Source organism: Scardinius erythrophthalmus, assembly GCF_964197995.2.
Source record: "Scardinius erythrophthalmus genome assembly, chromosome: 9".
NCBI lineage: Eukaryota > Metazoa > Chordata > Actinopteri > Cypriniformes > Leuciscidae > Scardinius > Scardinius erythrophthalmus.
In genome coordinates this window covers 21,072,345-21,084,469 of record NC_138229.1, presented here as the reverse complement: position 1 = coordinate 21,084,469, position 12,125 = coordinate 21,072,345, and the positions used below count along the sequence as shown (strand labels likewise).

At 37.8% G+C, this 12,125-nt stretch overlaps 2 protein-coding genes across 2 annotated transcripts; both read right to left on the bottom strand.

Moving 5' to 3' along the window:
* Positions 1 to 102: 102 nt before the first annotated feature.
* On the bottom strand, positions 103 to 4,232 carry best4 (bestrophin 4; the record flags this gene model as incomplete). The annotated part of the gene is made up of 9 exons (XM_081373914.1): positions 103 to 1,733; positions 2,086 to 2,222; positions 2,310 to 2,390; positions 2,486 to 2,635; positions 2,716 to 2,793; positions 2,866 to 3,020; positions 3,573 to 3,806; positions 3,898 to 3,992; positions 4,081 to 4,232. The coding sequence occupies 9 exons, from the start codon at positions 4,230 to 4,232 to the stop codon at positions 1,442 to 1,444; spliced, it is 1,374 nt and encodes a 457-aa protein (XP_081230040.1). The 3' UTR covers positions 103 to 1,441.
* A 3,431-nt stretch (positions 4,233 to 7,663) lies between these two features.
* Positions 7,664 to 11,889, bottom strand: LOC308696187 (uncharacterized protein). Its single transcript, XM_081374635.1, has 2 exons — positions 11,768 to 11,889; positions 7,664 to 9,389 (listed from the first exon to the last, which is right to left on the bottom strand). Exons 1-2 carry the CDS (start codon positions 11,778 to 11,780, stop codon positions 8,206 to 8,208), a joined length of 1,197 nt encoding a protein of 398 aa, XP_081230761.1. The 5' UTR covers positions 11,781 to 11,889; the 3' UTR covers positions 7,664 to 8,205.
* Positions 11,890 to 12,125: the final 236 nt, after the last annotated feature.

The following is a 12,125-nucleotide window of genomic DNA, read 5'->3' as shown; positions in this document are numbered from 1 at the left end:
GTCTTTGCCAAGAGGAGACTCAGTCCCTAATGATATCTTGTTTCTGGTGTATGTTGACATGGCAAGTAAAATGACTGATCTTCCACACAAACATTTTATTAAAAGGAGGATTGAGAAAGTTAAGCAGCTGGCCTCGTACTGCATTAACTGGTTGTAAACTCCTAGAAAAACCACAAGTGTTGAAATTGTTCTTTTAATTTCATGTTTGAAAGTAGTCATTGCAATACTTGTGTACATTTTTTGATAATCAATCCAAATCGATCAGTCTACTACATGTAAATGCATACTGTGAATGGCAAGCCTTACAGAGTCAAACTTTGAATTTTTTTTTCTTTTTATTTTCTGCTCATCTTCAAAATATTCTAAGATCAAGAAAGAACTACACAATACAACTGGTTAATACATTAGCTATGAAGAATTGCAATTGAAAATAAATTTAATATGCACATTTAAAATTTGAAGCTGTAATAAACAATCAGACAGCAACAGTGTCGACCCACATCTGGTATGTGTGTAATCCACCGGGTCTGGGTAGAGTCTTTATAAATTAACATTGATTAAAAAAAGTTGTTCATTAAAGGAGAACTCCGGTCAATTTTAACAGTGAGCTCATTTTTTGGTAAGTTTGGAGTGCTGTCAGTACAGAGAACAACGACAAAAATCGGTGTTGCCTACACCGTGTTATCCTCTTTTTAAAATTTGCACCCTGTTGACTTCAATGGGGCAAGTTTTAAACCTGCTTTTAGCCTCTTAACATCCTTGATGTGTCATTACAAGTGCCCAGCCATGTGAGTGATTCCTTCAGAGTGAACACGGGTGAATCTGACTGCAGTAGATGTGAAAGATATGAATAAAGATATGAATAAAAATTGTTTATTCAGCCAGCGCACATACCTGTATTTTCTTCCTGTTTTCGGTTGAAGTCCATAGTAATCGATTGTTGAGTTCACGCGCGTGATCATAGGTAACTAAACCTATGCGCGTGAACTCGACAATCGATTACTGTGGACTTCGACCGAAAACAGGATGTAAATACAGGTATGAGCGCTGAAAGTTGTTCATTAATCACTGGAAAAGTCCATACTGTTTAAAAGTTTTTTAATGAAGTCATTTGTGCTCACTGCAAGGCTGATCATTACAATTTAAAATATATTTTATATATGTAACTTCTCAAATTTTGGTGAAACTGTTTTTCAGGATTCTTTCATTAGTCGACTTAACATATGAAAAAGAAATCCTTTCTAACACATCTTTACTGATACTTTTAAACAATTTAATGCATCATTGATGAATAAACTAATTTCTTTTAGAAAATCTCACTGACCCAGAACTTTTGAACAGTGGTGTACATTTGTCAAAAGTGCAAGAAGGGATGAGGGTTTAAATATTGCATCAAGTACATGAATACATGACAAATCTGAGTGGGAAGTGGCACATTTATCTATGGGTCTTGGTTTGCTGGTCCTGTAGTTTCAGGTGACCCCAAGAGTTGTTCCTGGCAGACGTGTTGAATGGTCATGTTTTGTTGCTGCTGTGGCGAGAGGACGCTGCTCTTGGAAGGCTGTTTATGTCTACAGCGCTCTCCCTTACTTGTAGATCTGCAGCAAAGACATAAGTGCTGCAAGCTCTTGCTCTTCTGCTTTTTTACTTTGTGTGTAGTCGGCCACACGTTGATGGCAAGCATTTGTGTCTTGGGGGTTGGTACAGATTCCTCATTATCATCCTCAAGTATCCTAATAAATACAGAATTAGAACAATCAGTAATGCAAGAAGGTTTCATATCATATATCAGTTTCCAGTTACTCTTCAGTACCTGTTTCTGTTTAACATTATTTAATCACCAAGAACCTACTAATTTATTATGTTTGATAAGATAACATTTACAGTTAAACAACTTAGCCAATGCATTTGATTATTCCATAGCAAGTTAAGTGACCAACTGACTTCACGTGATTGGAATAATGATATGGAGTAATATGGAATAAACACCTATTTTTTGATGTTTCACCCTACATACAATTCTGCCCGTTTGATATTTACAAATTTGAAGTATTTATGAATTATAAATAGGTTTCAGTTCTCCACCTCATGTCATGTGTAGAACCCATGAAGACAGGTTTCGTATTAGCTAATGGATATGAAGGACCCTTATCCACCCAGTATTTGTCCTTCTCAAGGGGAGGAAGATTTTGATGCATGTCATCTACAGCTAGCATAGAAACCTAGATAAAATAAACATTTCCATGAGTGGTTATGATCAAACATGCGTCCTTTGAAATGCAGTATAGGGTATGTATCAATTTACTGACCTGAATGTTTCGATCTATGAGTTGGTTGGTTTCAAAATCATCATCGTCTTCTCCAAATGGGTTAATGATAAGTTCGCCTACCTTTAGGAATGAATGCACTCTTGATTTCAGAGAAATTGAATCAGTTTTGTAAAAAAAAAAAAAAAAAAGTGCTATTTGCATGCTACCCATCGTACCTTTAACCAGCCCGCGTAAAAGAAGAACTCCAGAAGGGTGAAAATCGGGACATACAAGTCCACAACCTTCTCCTCAGGTTTCTCAGGTTTCACAAACTGCCGCCCAATTAAGCAAAATGTAAAGAAGGAGTAGACAGCCACGGTCACTACCTGCATCCAAACAGAAGTGAGATGACCTGAGGTGAATACTGTGAGCTAAACCCATGAAATATCTGTGAGATGAGCTTCACCTGTGTGTAGACCAAGGGAATGCTGATCCAGTCATAGTGGAAGAGCATGCTGCATTTTGACCTATAGTTGTTCAGCTCCTGACAAAGAGGAAGTATAACAAATGAGTGTGCTTTTATTGTGCATATCTTGACATGTTTAAACACACTTACATCCATAAGCAGTCGCAAGGCTATATCATCTTTCACACGCCCTTCTTTCCTCGCTTGTGATGCCAGGTTTGCAAACCATGCAAGTGGCATCCAGTATTTGTTAAAGTCAGAGTACAGATGGTTTAGTTTCTTGAGCTCCTCTGCAGTCATGAATCCTGCAAAATAGATAGAGGATTTCGATCTTTTAGAGGCAGTGAGACCACCCACCAAAAAAAGATAATCTTCCATCTAAAATTCAAAAGGGAACTATATATTTTCATGGATAAAGACCAATTTAAAGACATTTTTGGAAATCTGTTCAGTTACATTGTTTTTTTTTTCTACTTACTCTAGTACTATACTGTTAAATGTTTTATTTATTATCTATTTATTAATCTATTATTTATTTGAATATTTTTTATTTATTTCAACTAATTAATTATTTATAAATTCATTATTTTTTGAAAATATTCATCTAATTCATTTGAATTATTAATTGTTATATTTTTTTATAATTGTTTTATTGGTAAATTTTTTACACTGTTTTTCTCTAAACTTTTTCCACTGACCCGCTAGCACTTCTTGCGGTTTGAAAACCCCTGCACCGTATACAAACAATGCAGCGGCTGTTTACTTCATTCGTTATAATGAAGATATGGAAAACACCTTAACAGTTCTTCTATTCAAATTCCTCCAAAACATGATCATGATGCGAATTTAGATCTTACCTGCCTCCACAATGTCCTCCAGGCTTGGGAATCTCTTGCGTACGCGTGTACTGATGGAGCGCAGGATGAGGACCGATGACAGATTTGCGTATCTCATCAGAGTTCTCCTCAGCAGACGGCCTCTTTCATCTGTGCCATGGACATTCCCAGACACCACCATCATCAGGTTATCTGGCAGGGGAAAGCTTGTATATTGACCCCACCAGCGTTGAAACGCCTGTGTGACATAGAACCCTAACAAGGACCACAGACCAGTTTAACTTGTTACAAGGAATCCAAAGAGTAAGTCATGTCATGTTGCTATGGTCAGAACATTTATGCTCACCAAGAACAAATGACATAGGGATGAGTTTAGCAAACTTGTTGCAATGACGTGCAAGTCGCTCAAACATCTCCTGTTGTTCGATATTGAGGACACACCTGTAAGATGCAACATAGACTGATCACCTTCTTAATGATCGATTATTGTAAATGTGGATTATCAGAATGTTTGGAAATGTCACAATACCTGTAGATAACACTGATGAAGCTGTACAGTAAGCAGAAGACCATGAATTCTCTGTATAGAAGCTTGTAAATGCTTCCTTTCCATCGGAAGAGCAACTTTGAGAAGCCTCCAAACTTAGCATCGGCCACCTTTAGCGTGTAGGACACCGTCATGGTGGAATTCTAGGGAAAATCCAAGGAATTTAGAAGTCATCACAGTTCTGTCACTGGAACAGTATTTTTTGTTGTTGTTGTTCTTACCTCAAGCTCTTTTCAAGCCCGTCTTCTTTCAGAGAAAAAAAACACCTCTTGCTTTCACCTTTATATGTGTCTTTAATGTGGACCTATCAATCCATCTTGTGATTTATGGTTTGGGAACCCAGTTTAAAAGAACATGTTTGTGGTCAATGTCAGTTTCACACAGGTCTCATCATTATGAATGATTACTCTGGAAAACACACAGTAAAGGTCAAATTTATGACTAGGTATTCATTATGCATTTGCTAAATTATCTTTTGATCAAGATTTTGTTCTTTGTTTATAATAGCCTAGTTTTTTAGTAAGAACAAAAAAAGCTTATGCAAGCCTCAAACGTCCTGGGAGAATGGTTGGGAATCCCACTGTATTTGAAACCCTGTTCTCTGATGCATGTTAATATTCGTTTTAAATAGCAGCAAGTATAAAAGAATCTAGGAATTCCTAGTTACATCAATAAAACCTGATTTCTCTGAAAGACCGTAGTAATATTTACTTAAGTTATAAATCCTCTTTTATGTCACTGCTGTAAAACCATTCCCGTGTGAACTGCTCATCGACAAACACACCCAAAAGAACAGTGATTTTAAAACCAGTAGTGCTTTAAATTCGACCAAACAACCTAGGAGAGAGAACTTATTAGTTAACTGATTGCTATTGAGTTGAATTGGGTTATATCCTTCTTCTTTTGTAGTCTTTATTTCTAGCTGATATGATCACTAGGATCATATCAGCTAGAAATACCAAGGGTTCACTCTAAGCATGGTGAATCTGCTTTTAGCTATTATGCCAGCCGCAGCTGGACCCAGCTTCCAGAGGAGATCAGACGTGCTCCTAGTCACTTTCAAATCCAGACTCAAAACACATCTGTTTAACTATGCATTTACTGAATGAGCACTGTGCCAATGTTCGTCCGACTGTTTGTACTGTACTGTATTTTATTTTTTATTTTTCTAAACTTTTAATTATTCATATTTCTTTTTATTATTGTAATTTCTTCTATGTAAAACACTTTGAATTGCCATTGTGTATGAAATGTGCTATATAAATAAACTTGCCTTTCCTTGCCTTGCCTTTATTAGACTTTTCCCATTGATAACATTGAAGATGTTCTTGAACATGAAAGGTTCAAAAGGCTTAAAATTGAGCCATGAAGCCTGCTGCTCAAATTGTATTTATTTATTTACGTATTTAAAAATGTTAAAAGTTACACAGATAACATTTTTCATGCAGATGTAAATTTTACAGTTGAAATGCTTTTTAAATAATTAAAATATCAAATAAATGCATCTTTAAATTCTTCTTAAATTCTATGTTTCAAACTATTTCCACAGAGAATGCGCTTATTCAGATGACCAGCTGATGCACTGGGTGTGAGGGGTGACTAACGCTAGAGGGGGCTAGACGCTCAGAGAAAGAAAGTACATTGAGGGAGACCCATCACAGCGCTGGAGATTCAAGTTCACTTCATTCACGCAGAACCCACATTTCCTCCCTAGTTAAATACAGCAAACGCTTGATCAGATCAATTCATTAAGGCGAGAAGAACCATGATAAACGTTCCTTTTAGTTCCTTTAAATGTAAAATAGATACATCAAGACAGTAGTCAAACATTCAATTCCTTTTTAAATGTAACTGTCCCTGAATTAGTTAAAAACTGTAGGCTAATTGATGAAAAATGTTTGCTCTTAAAAGAACATTATTGCATTTTCATTATTCAGACAAACATCTATTTTGAAGAGGCATCTTTCTTTCTTTCTTTCTGTGTGAAATATGACCCTTTCAGTAACAACTAAATTAACTGTCTTTGTAACACTATTACAAATAGTTTGCTAAGCAATTATACATTGTATTATGGTATGGTCATAATTGCAATGATGGTTTAAATAAAATAATGCTTCTAAAAAAAAGAACAAGCTTTTGTTCTCAGAGGTATAATCTTGCGTGTTTCAAAATAGAGATTCACACAAAATGCAGCAGGGCAGGTATAGATGCCATTAGAGCGCTGCAGGTTTAACTGGGACTGAGTAACCCAATGCTATAATTACAAACTCCCACACAGAAGGAAATCAGAGCTAGCTTTTTATTACTGTTGAGTGATTTCAGCCACTAATGAATGGGCTGGGTCATTATGGGGACAGAGAAGCAGATAAATGGCATCTTGTGAAGGCCAGTGTGAGACTCTGGAAGGGCTGTATTCATTTCCTACTTGCTCCCTTAGGACTCAGTAAAATGAACAAATTTCGCTTGAAAAATGTTTTCACAATTTCATTTAAACCGCTAATGATATAGATCCAGTAGACTCCAATTAACTATCGCTGAAAACGTCTCAAAAACACCAGAACAACAATTATGTGAAAAAGCATTTATTCGAAGCCGAGAATGAAATATAATTTATTATTTTCAGGATTCTTTGTTAATGCCACAAGCTCTCATATTAAAAGCATACAGAATGACATATATCCAGTGTAACTCATGTACCCAAGATTACAAAAACTGTTTTGTAATTTTGCATGTCAATATCTGTTGTTTCCCCATCACTCATGTTAGAGATTTTGTTCTGCCATTTTGTAAATATAATGAGATTGGCAATGTTATTTTAACATTGTTTTTTAATATAGTATTACAGTATTCATTACTACACACACACACACACACACACACACACACAACACACAACACACACACACACACACACACACACACACACACACACACACACACACACACACACACACACACACACACACACACACACACACACACACACACACACAAAAAAAGAAAAAATTAAATTGTATAGTAAAATTCCATCAAATTTCTATTCCAAATTTCTATCCATTTAATTTCAGCTTTATTTTAATTAACAAAAACTATGTCAATTTTTAATAGTTTTAGTTAATAAAAATGGATGAGACAAAAAAAATCATTTTATAGGTAAAAGTTGAGTGTTATTTGTTCTGTATGGTATATTTACTTGACCTCTTTTGCTTTATTTAGTCTTTCCACTGAAATCTGTTTATGTTAAATGTTACTCGCTGAGTCAGCCTGACATTATCTGAAAGCCACTTCATTCGACCAGTATAGCTGTTTCTGTTGATTTTATTATGCACATTTTTATCTCGCTAAGAGTAAATTAATTATTAACAAGGCCAAAAATAATGATTACATCAACTGTGGCCGGATACAGGCTAGTTACTATTGAATAAATGGTCACTGTTTTTAACACACACACACATACAGTATATATATATATATATATATATATATATATATATATATATATATATATATATATATATAGTTACAAAAAAAGTAACCCTCTATATTTCTGTGTAGGAGAGAAATGTTGGTCCATCATACATAAAATTTTAGCAAAGCATTGTTTTCATTTATAGTTACTATAGCAGATTTGGTTGCTTATGATAAGGACCAGAGGCTGGACTGTGGTTCTGTCTAATGTTCTCTTGTTCCTCTTCATAATATGATATATAAATTATATTTGACACCAAATCCATCGTACATTGACACTTAACACTGTAACTGAATTTGAAACAATGTAATATTACAATAATAATAAAAACTTCCCATCTAAATTACAGTAGAAGACGCAGATATAAAAATCTCAATATAATGAAAATATCCAGGCGACAGCTATATGATATAGCTTATCTTGACAACAGACTGATTGAGTCTGCAAACAGCTTCGCTTGACACTTTCTCAGTACAGTGATTCATTCACGTTGTATGCAAAAGTAATGGTTTCGCACTGGCGCAGTGACTTCCTTTATCACCAACATCAGAGATCCAATTCAATTCATAGACACAAAACTCCAGTGTACTTAATAGTATCTCTGAGGATTTCAACCAAATGCAGCAACTCCAGTAATGTCACGAGAGGTCCACACTTTCATACTCTCCATGATCGGAGTCTTCGATTTCAATCCCAGGAACCAGGCTGTAGTATTCAGTGGACTGGGTCAAGTACGCCTTCTCCCGATCGGCCGAGTCCTTCATCACCTCGCTCACACTCACCGTGTCCAGGTCCTGCTTTCCCACGGTCCCTTCCGTGGAGCAAGTGGACGGCGGAGGAGCCAGCGAGTCCACAGAGCCCAGTTTGACCTCCACCTCCTCATAAATATCCCGAGTGCTGTCTAGCAGGGTGGACGAGGGCTGAAGCATCAGCTGGTTCCTCAGTATGACCTCCTTTCCTCTGTCGACAGACTCCTCAGTGGGCAGTTTGGCATGTGGCCACCGTCCGTTGCAATGGGAGTGGTTGGCCCTTTTGCGAGTTGGGCTGAACGAGGCGGTCTCTTTCTTCTTCTTCTTTCTGCCACAGCACCAGCACAGCACCAAGCTGAGGAGGAGGAGCAAGGGAAGCAGGATGAAGAGAGGGGTCAGGTTGGGCAAATGACACACGTCACTGGTCTGCAAAGACCAAAGCGTCTGCCCCGCAAGATTTTGAGGAGAGGCACAGGTCAGATTACCTACGAGGTCCTGAAGGCTGCTGGAGTTGTCATGCAGACCACCTTGAAGCCCTTTCCACAGCGAGCATGTACAGTCCCAGGGGTTTCCAACGAGCTCCAGATGCTGTAGCGAAGGCTTAAGCGCTGAATGAGGCAGAGCGCTCAGCTGGTTCCATCCCAGGACCAGCACCCGCAGTTTGTCCGAGTTCTGCAGAAATAGCTCAGGCAGACCCTTCAGATGATTCACTCCCAAATCCAGCACTTCCAAAATATAAGCTTTAGCGAGGAAGTCGGCTGGGAGAGATGTCAGTCTGTTCTGGCTGAGATGCAGCTCTCTCAGTGAACTGAGAGCATCACCGACCTCACTGTGATCAATGTGACTGATATTACAGTTAGTCAGGTCCAAAACCTGCAGGTGTGCATGTGACAAAGCCGGCCAAGAGACCTGGTTGAATGTGGATCCTGAGTAGTTCAAGCAGCATGTGTCATTGGGTACCTTAGATGGAAAGTCAGACAAAATGCTGGCCGCTGGACACCCACATCCCCCAGTGCTTCCCTCAGTCACACACAGCATTTGGAGAATCCCCAACCCGCATAAAAACACAAGCCCTACAAAAAGTCAAACAAACAAGGATTAGACAAAATATCAGACTTATAATATTTAAACAGTGAATTTCTATACCATGTGTGGCACCAAATGGAATGACAAAAATAATGATGGTTTCCAAAGATATTTCTCAGACACTACTATACATTAATCTATTGACTGCATACAAATGCTTACGAAATACTGAACTAACAGGATGATATAATCGCACTATTATGGATGGTATCATATTTAATTCATTCATTTTACTCATTCGACATTATATTTTTCTATTTAAAATCCTGGAGCAACAATTCGTTTCGAAGAATTCCGGCACTTACCCACTTAACCCAACCTTTAAAATGTTAAATTGAATACAAATTTTGTCATTATTACTTGAAAAAGGACAGTTTAATGCGCTCTGATTCTGCATCTTCAGAGTGAAATATTAACATGCACGCCAATTCTCTCTCTTTCTGTTATGTTCTGGCTTGACCTCCAGGGATCTGCTTGCTCAGTTTGAGCAGAGAGGTAAAGATCCCATGTGCATGGCAACACTCAGGGCTTCGGCACTGTTGTCATTAGTGTGGGAGTTGGCATGGTGATGAGGTGAGTCTGGGATCACGAGTCCACGCTTCACGGAGAAACATCTTATCTGGCAACCATGCAGCTCATGGTTGGTTGGGAACTGAACAAATATATCACACACACATCCTTTGTTGGCTGAGGTGCAAGACAATAAGTGCTTTAGTTTTCACGTTCATTAAACAGAAGTGAAACAATCATAAATGCTAAACACTGATTATTGACAGCAATCACTGCATGTAACAAGAATTAATGCAAAAGTTTTTCTTTTATTAGTGAAACAATGCTGTTAGGTTTTTTACTATACTTTTTTTTTATTAGTAAATGTTTTCATGAGTAGTTTCAGAATCTTATCTTTAAGAAAACTTTACTCCGGTATCTTTTCCCCTGCTGTACAGAGGACTGTACATGTTTTTGTTCCCTCACAAGTATAGGCCTGGCATCAGACTTTCCTGATGTAAACAATGGAAGTGGAATGTGCAAACCCCCTGACAACACAGACTATCCACATCAGGAACGAGGGCTGAGGAACCAGGCCAATCCAGCCCTGCATTCACTACTGCTGAAACACTCAATCTAGATATCATCAACCGATATTTGCTTACACAACACCAGCCCTGGATTTTCTGGCTCACTGAAATTATAAGGCATGCACAAGTGACAAACATCATAAATCTAGATGTATTTAATACAGAAAATCAACTAATATGAGAAAATCTCATAATGAAGTAATGGTAATAGAGTAGCACAATTTAAAGATTTGCAGATTTAATATAAGATGTCCAACCCCACATTAAGTCCTTAATAATGTGCTCTAATTTCTATTTTATTTTAGGCACTTAATACCATTGGAGAGAAACAATCTTCTTGGCTTAAGTTCAGCAAACTAACAAAACAATCACTTCAATTTTGATCTAAGCATCAGATAAGTGCTAATCTCTCTCTTACATGCACACAGGTTTGTTTTCCTATCTTGGTCGAGACTTTCCATTGACTATTGTTTTATACTGAGCTAATGATATTTTCTATTCTGTAAGCCTAAACCGGACCATCACAGAAACCTGTCTGTCCTGTGGTGGTTCTCAATGTAGAAAAAAACCTGTCCCAAACACACACTCAAACAAACAACTAGCGATAACTTTTTTTTAAACTAAATGTTAAAACAAATCCGGTCTTTGTGTTTCCCTGTTATTTCATATTAGCCTAGTGGATGTAACTGGGCTAGTCCTCAGAATATGAGCTCACTTGGAAATATAACTATTTAAGGAGACAGACTGTAATAAAGAAACTTCGACTGCTTTAAAATTATGACAGTTATTGTGACTGATTGAGTTATCAATATTGTACAAGGGAGATCAATTCTGTGAGGTTAAAGGTACTTGGAGCGCAAGGTTTGTTCCAACTATTATGACATGCATGCTAAAAGTTTTCTTCCTAATGAGTAAACGAATGTATTAAAGCGATGAGATATATATATTCCTACCTATCCTACGTGATCTCATGGCAGAACAATGCGCGCTGTTACACCCAGTCCAGCGCTTTCCTCTCAGATAGCGGATCTTTTACTCAAGCGAAGCTTCACAATGTGTCAGTCTGGTTAACCAGCAACAAGTCATTACAAAACACAATAAAAGTATGTCCGCAAAGCAGAAACGTTTCTAATTAATAAATTAACTTATTTTAATGAACACAAACCAACCTCTCTATGTCCACCGCTGTATATTCCCGGAGCAATCTAATTGACTAAAATCCACTCGGGCAAATATATGCGTGCAATAGTAACAGAGCAACGGTAAAGCGTTAAAGTGACGCTTACCTTCACTTGTCATGATTGTGAGAGCTGTTGGTATAACTGTCGTTCATTCAGATGAGCGCGAGAGCAGCAGTGTGTCCCATCGCGTCTCTACTGTACAGTGTGTGAGTGTGTGTGTGTGTGTGTGTGTGTGTGCGAGCGCTGGGTGTGTCCTGATCCACACAACACCGGCTGGAATGTGGAAATTCTGCTTCCTGTCCTGTGTGTGTGATGCAGAGGAAAGTGTGTGAGTGAGTGAACACAGTGAGAGGGAAACGTAACGTTACCTGGCAGGGCAGACTTCCCTCATTTGCTTCATGTGGGTCTGAGTTTGTGGGGTGTTTGGAGGGGGATGGGGCTCTTAAAAAGGCCTATTCCTTTT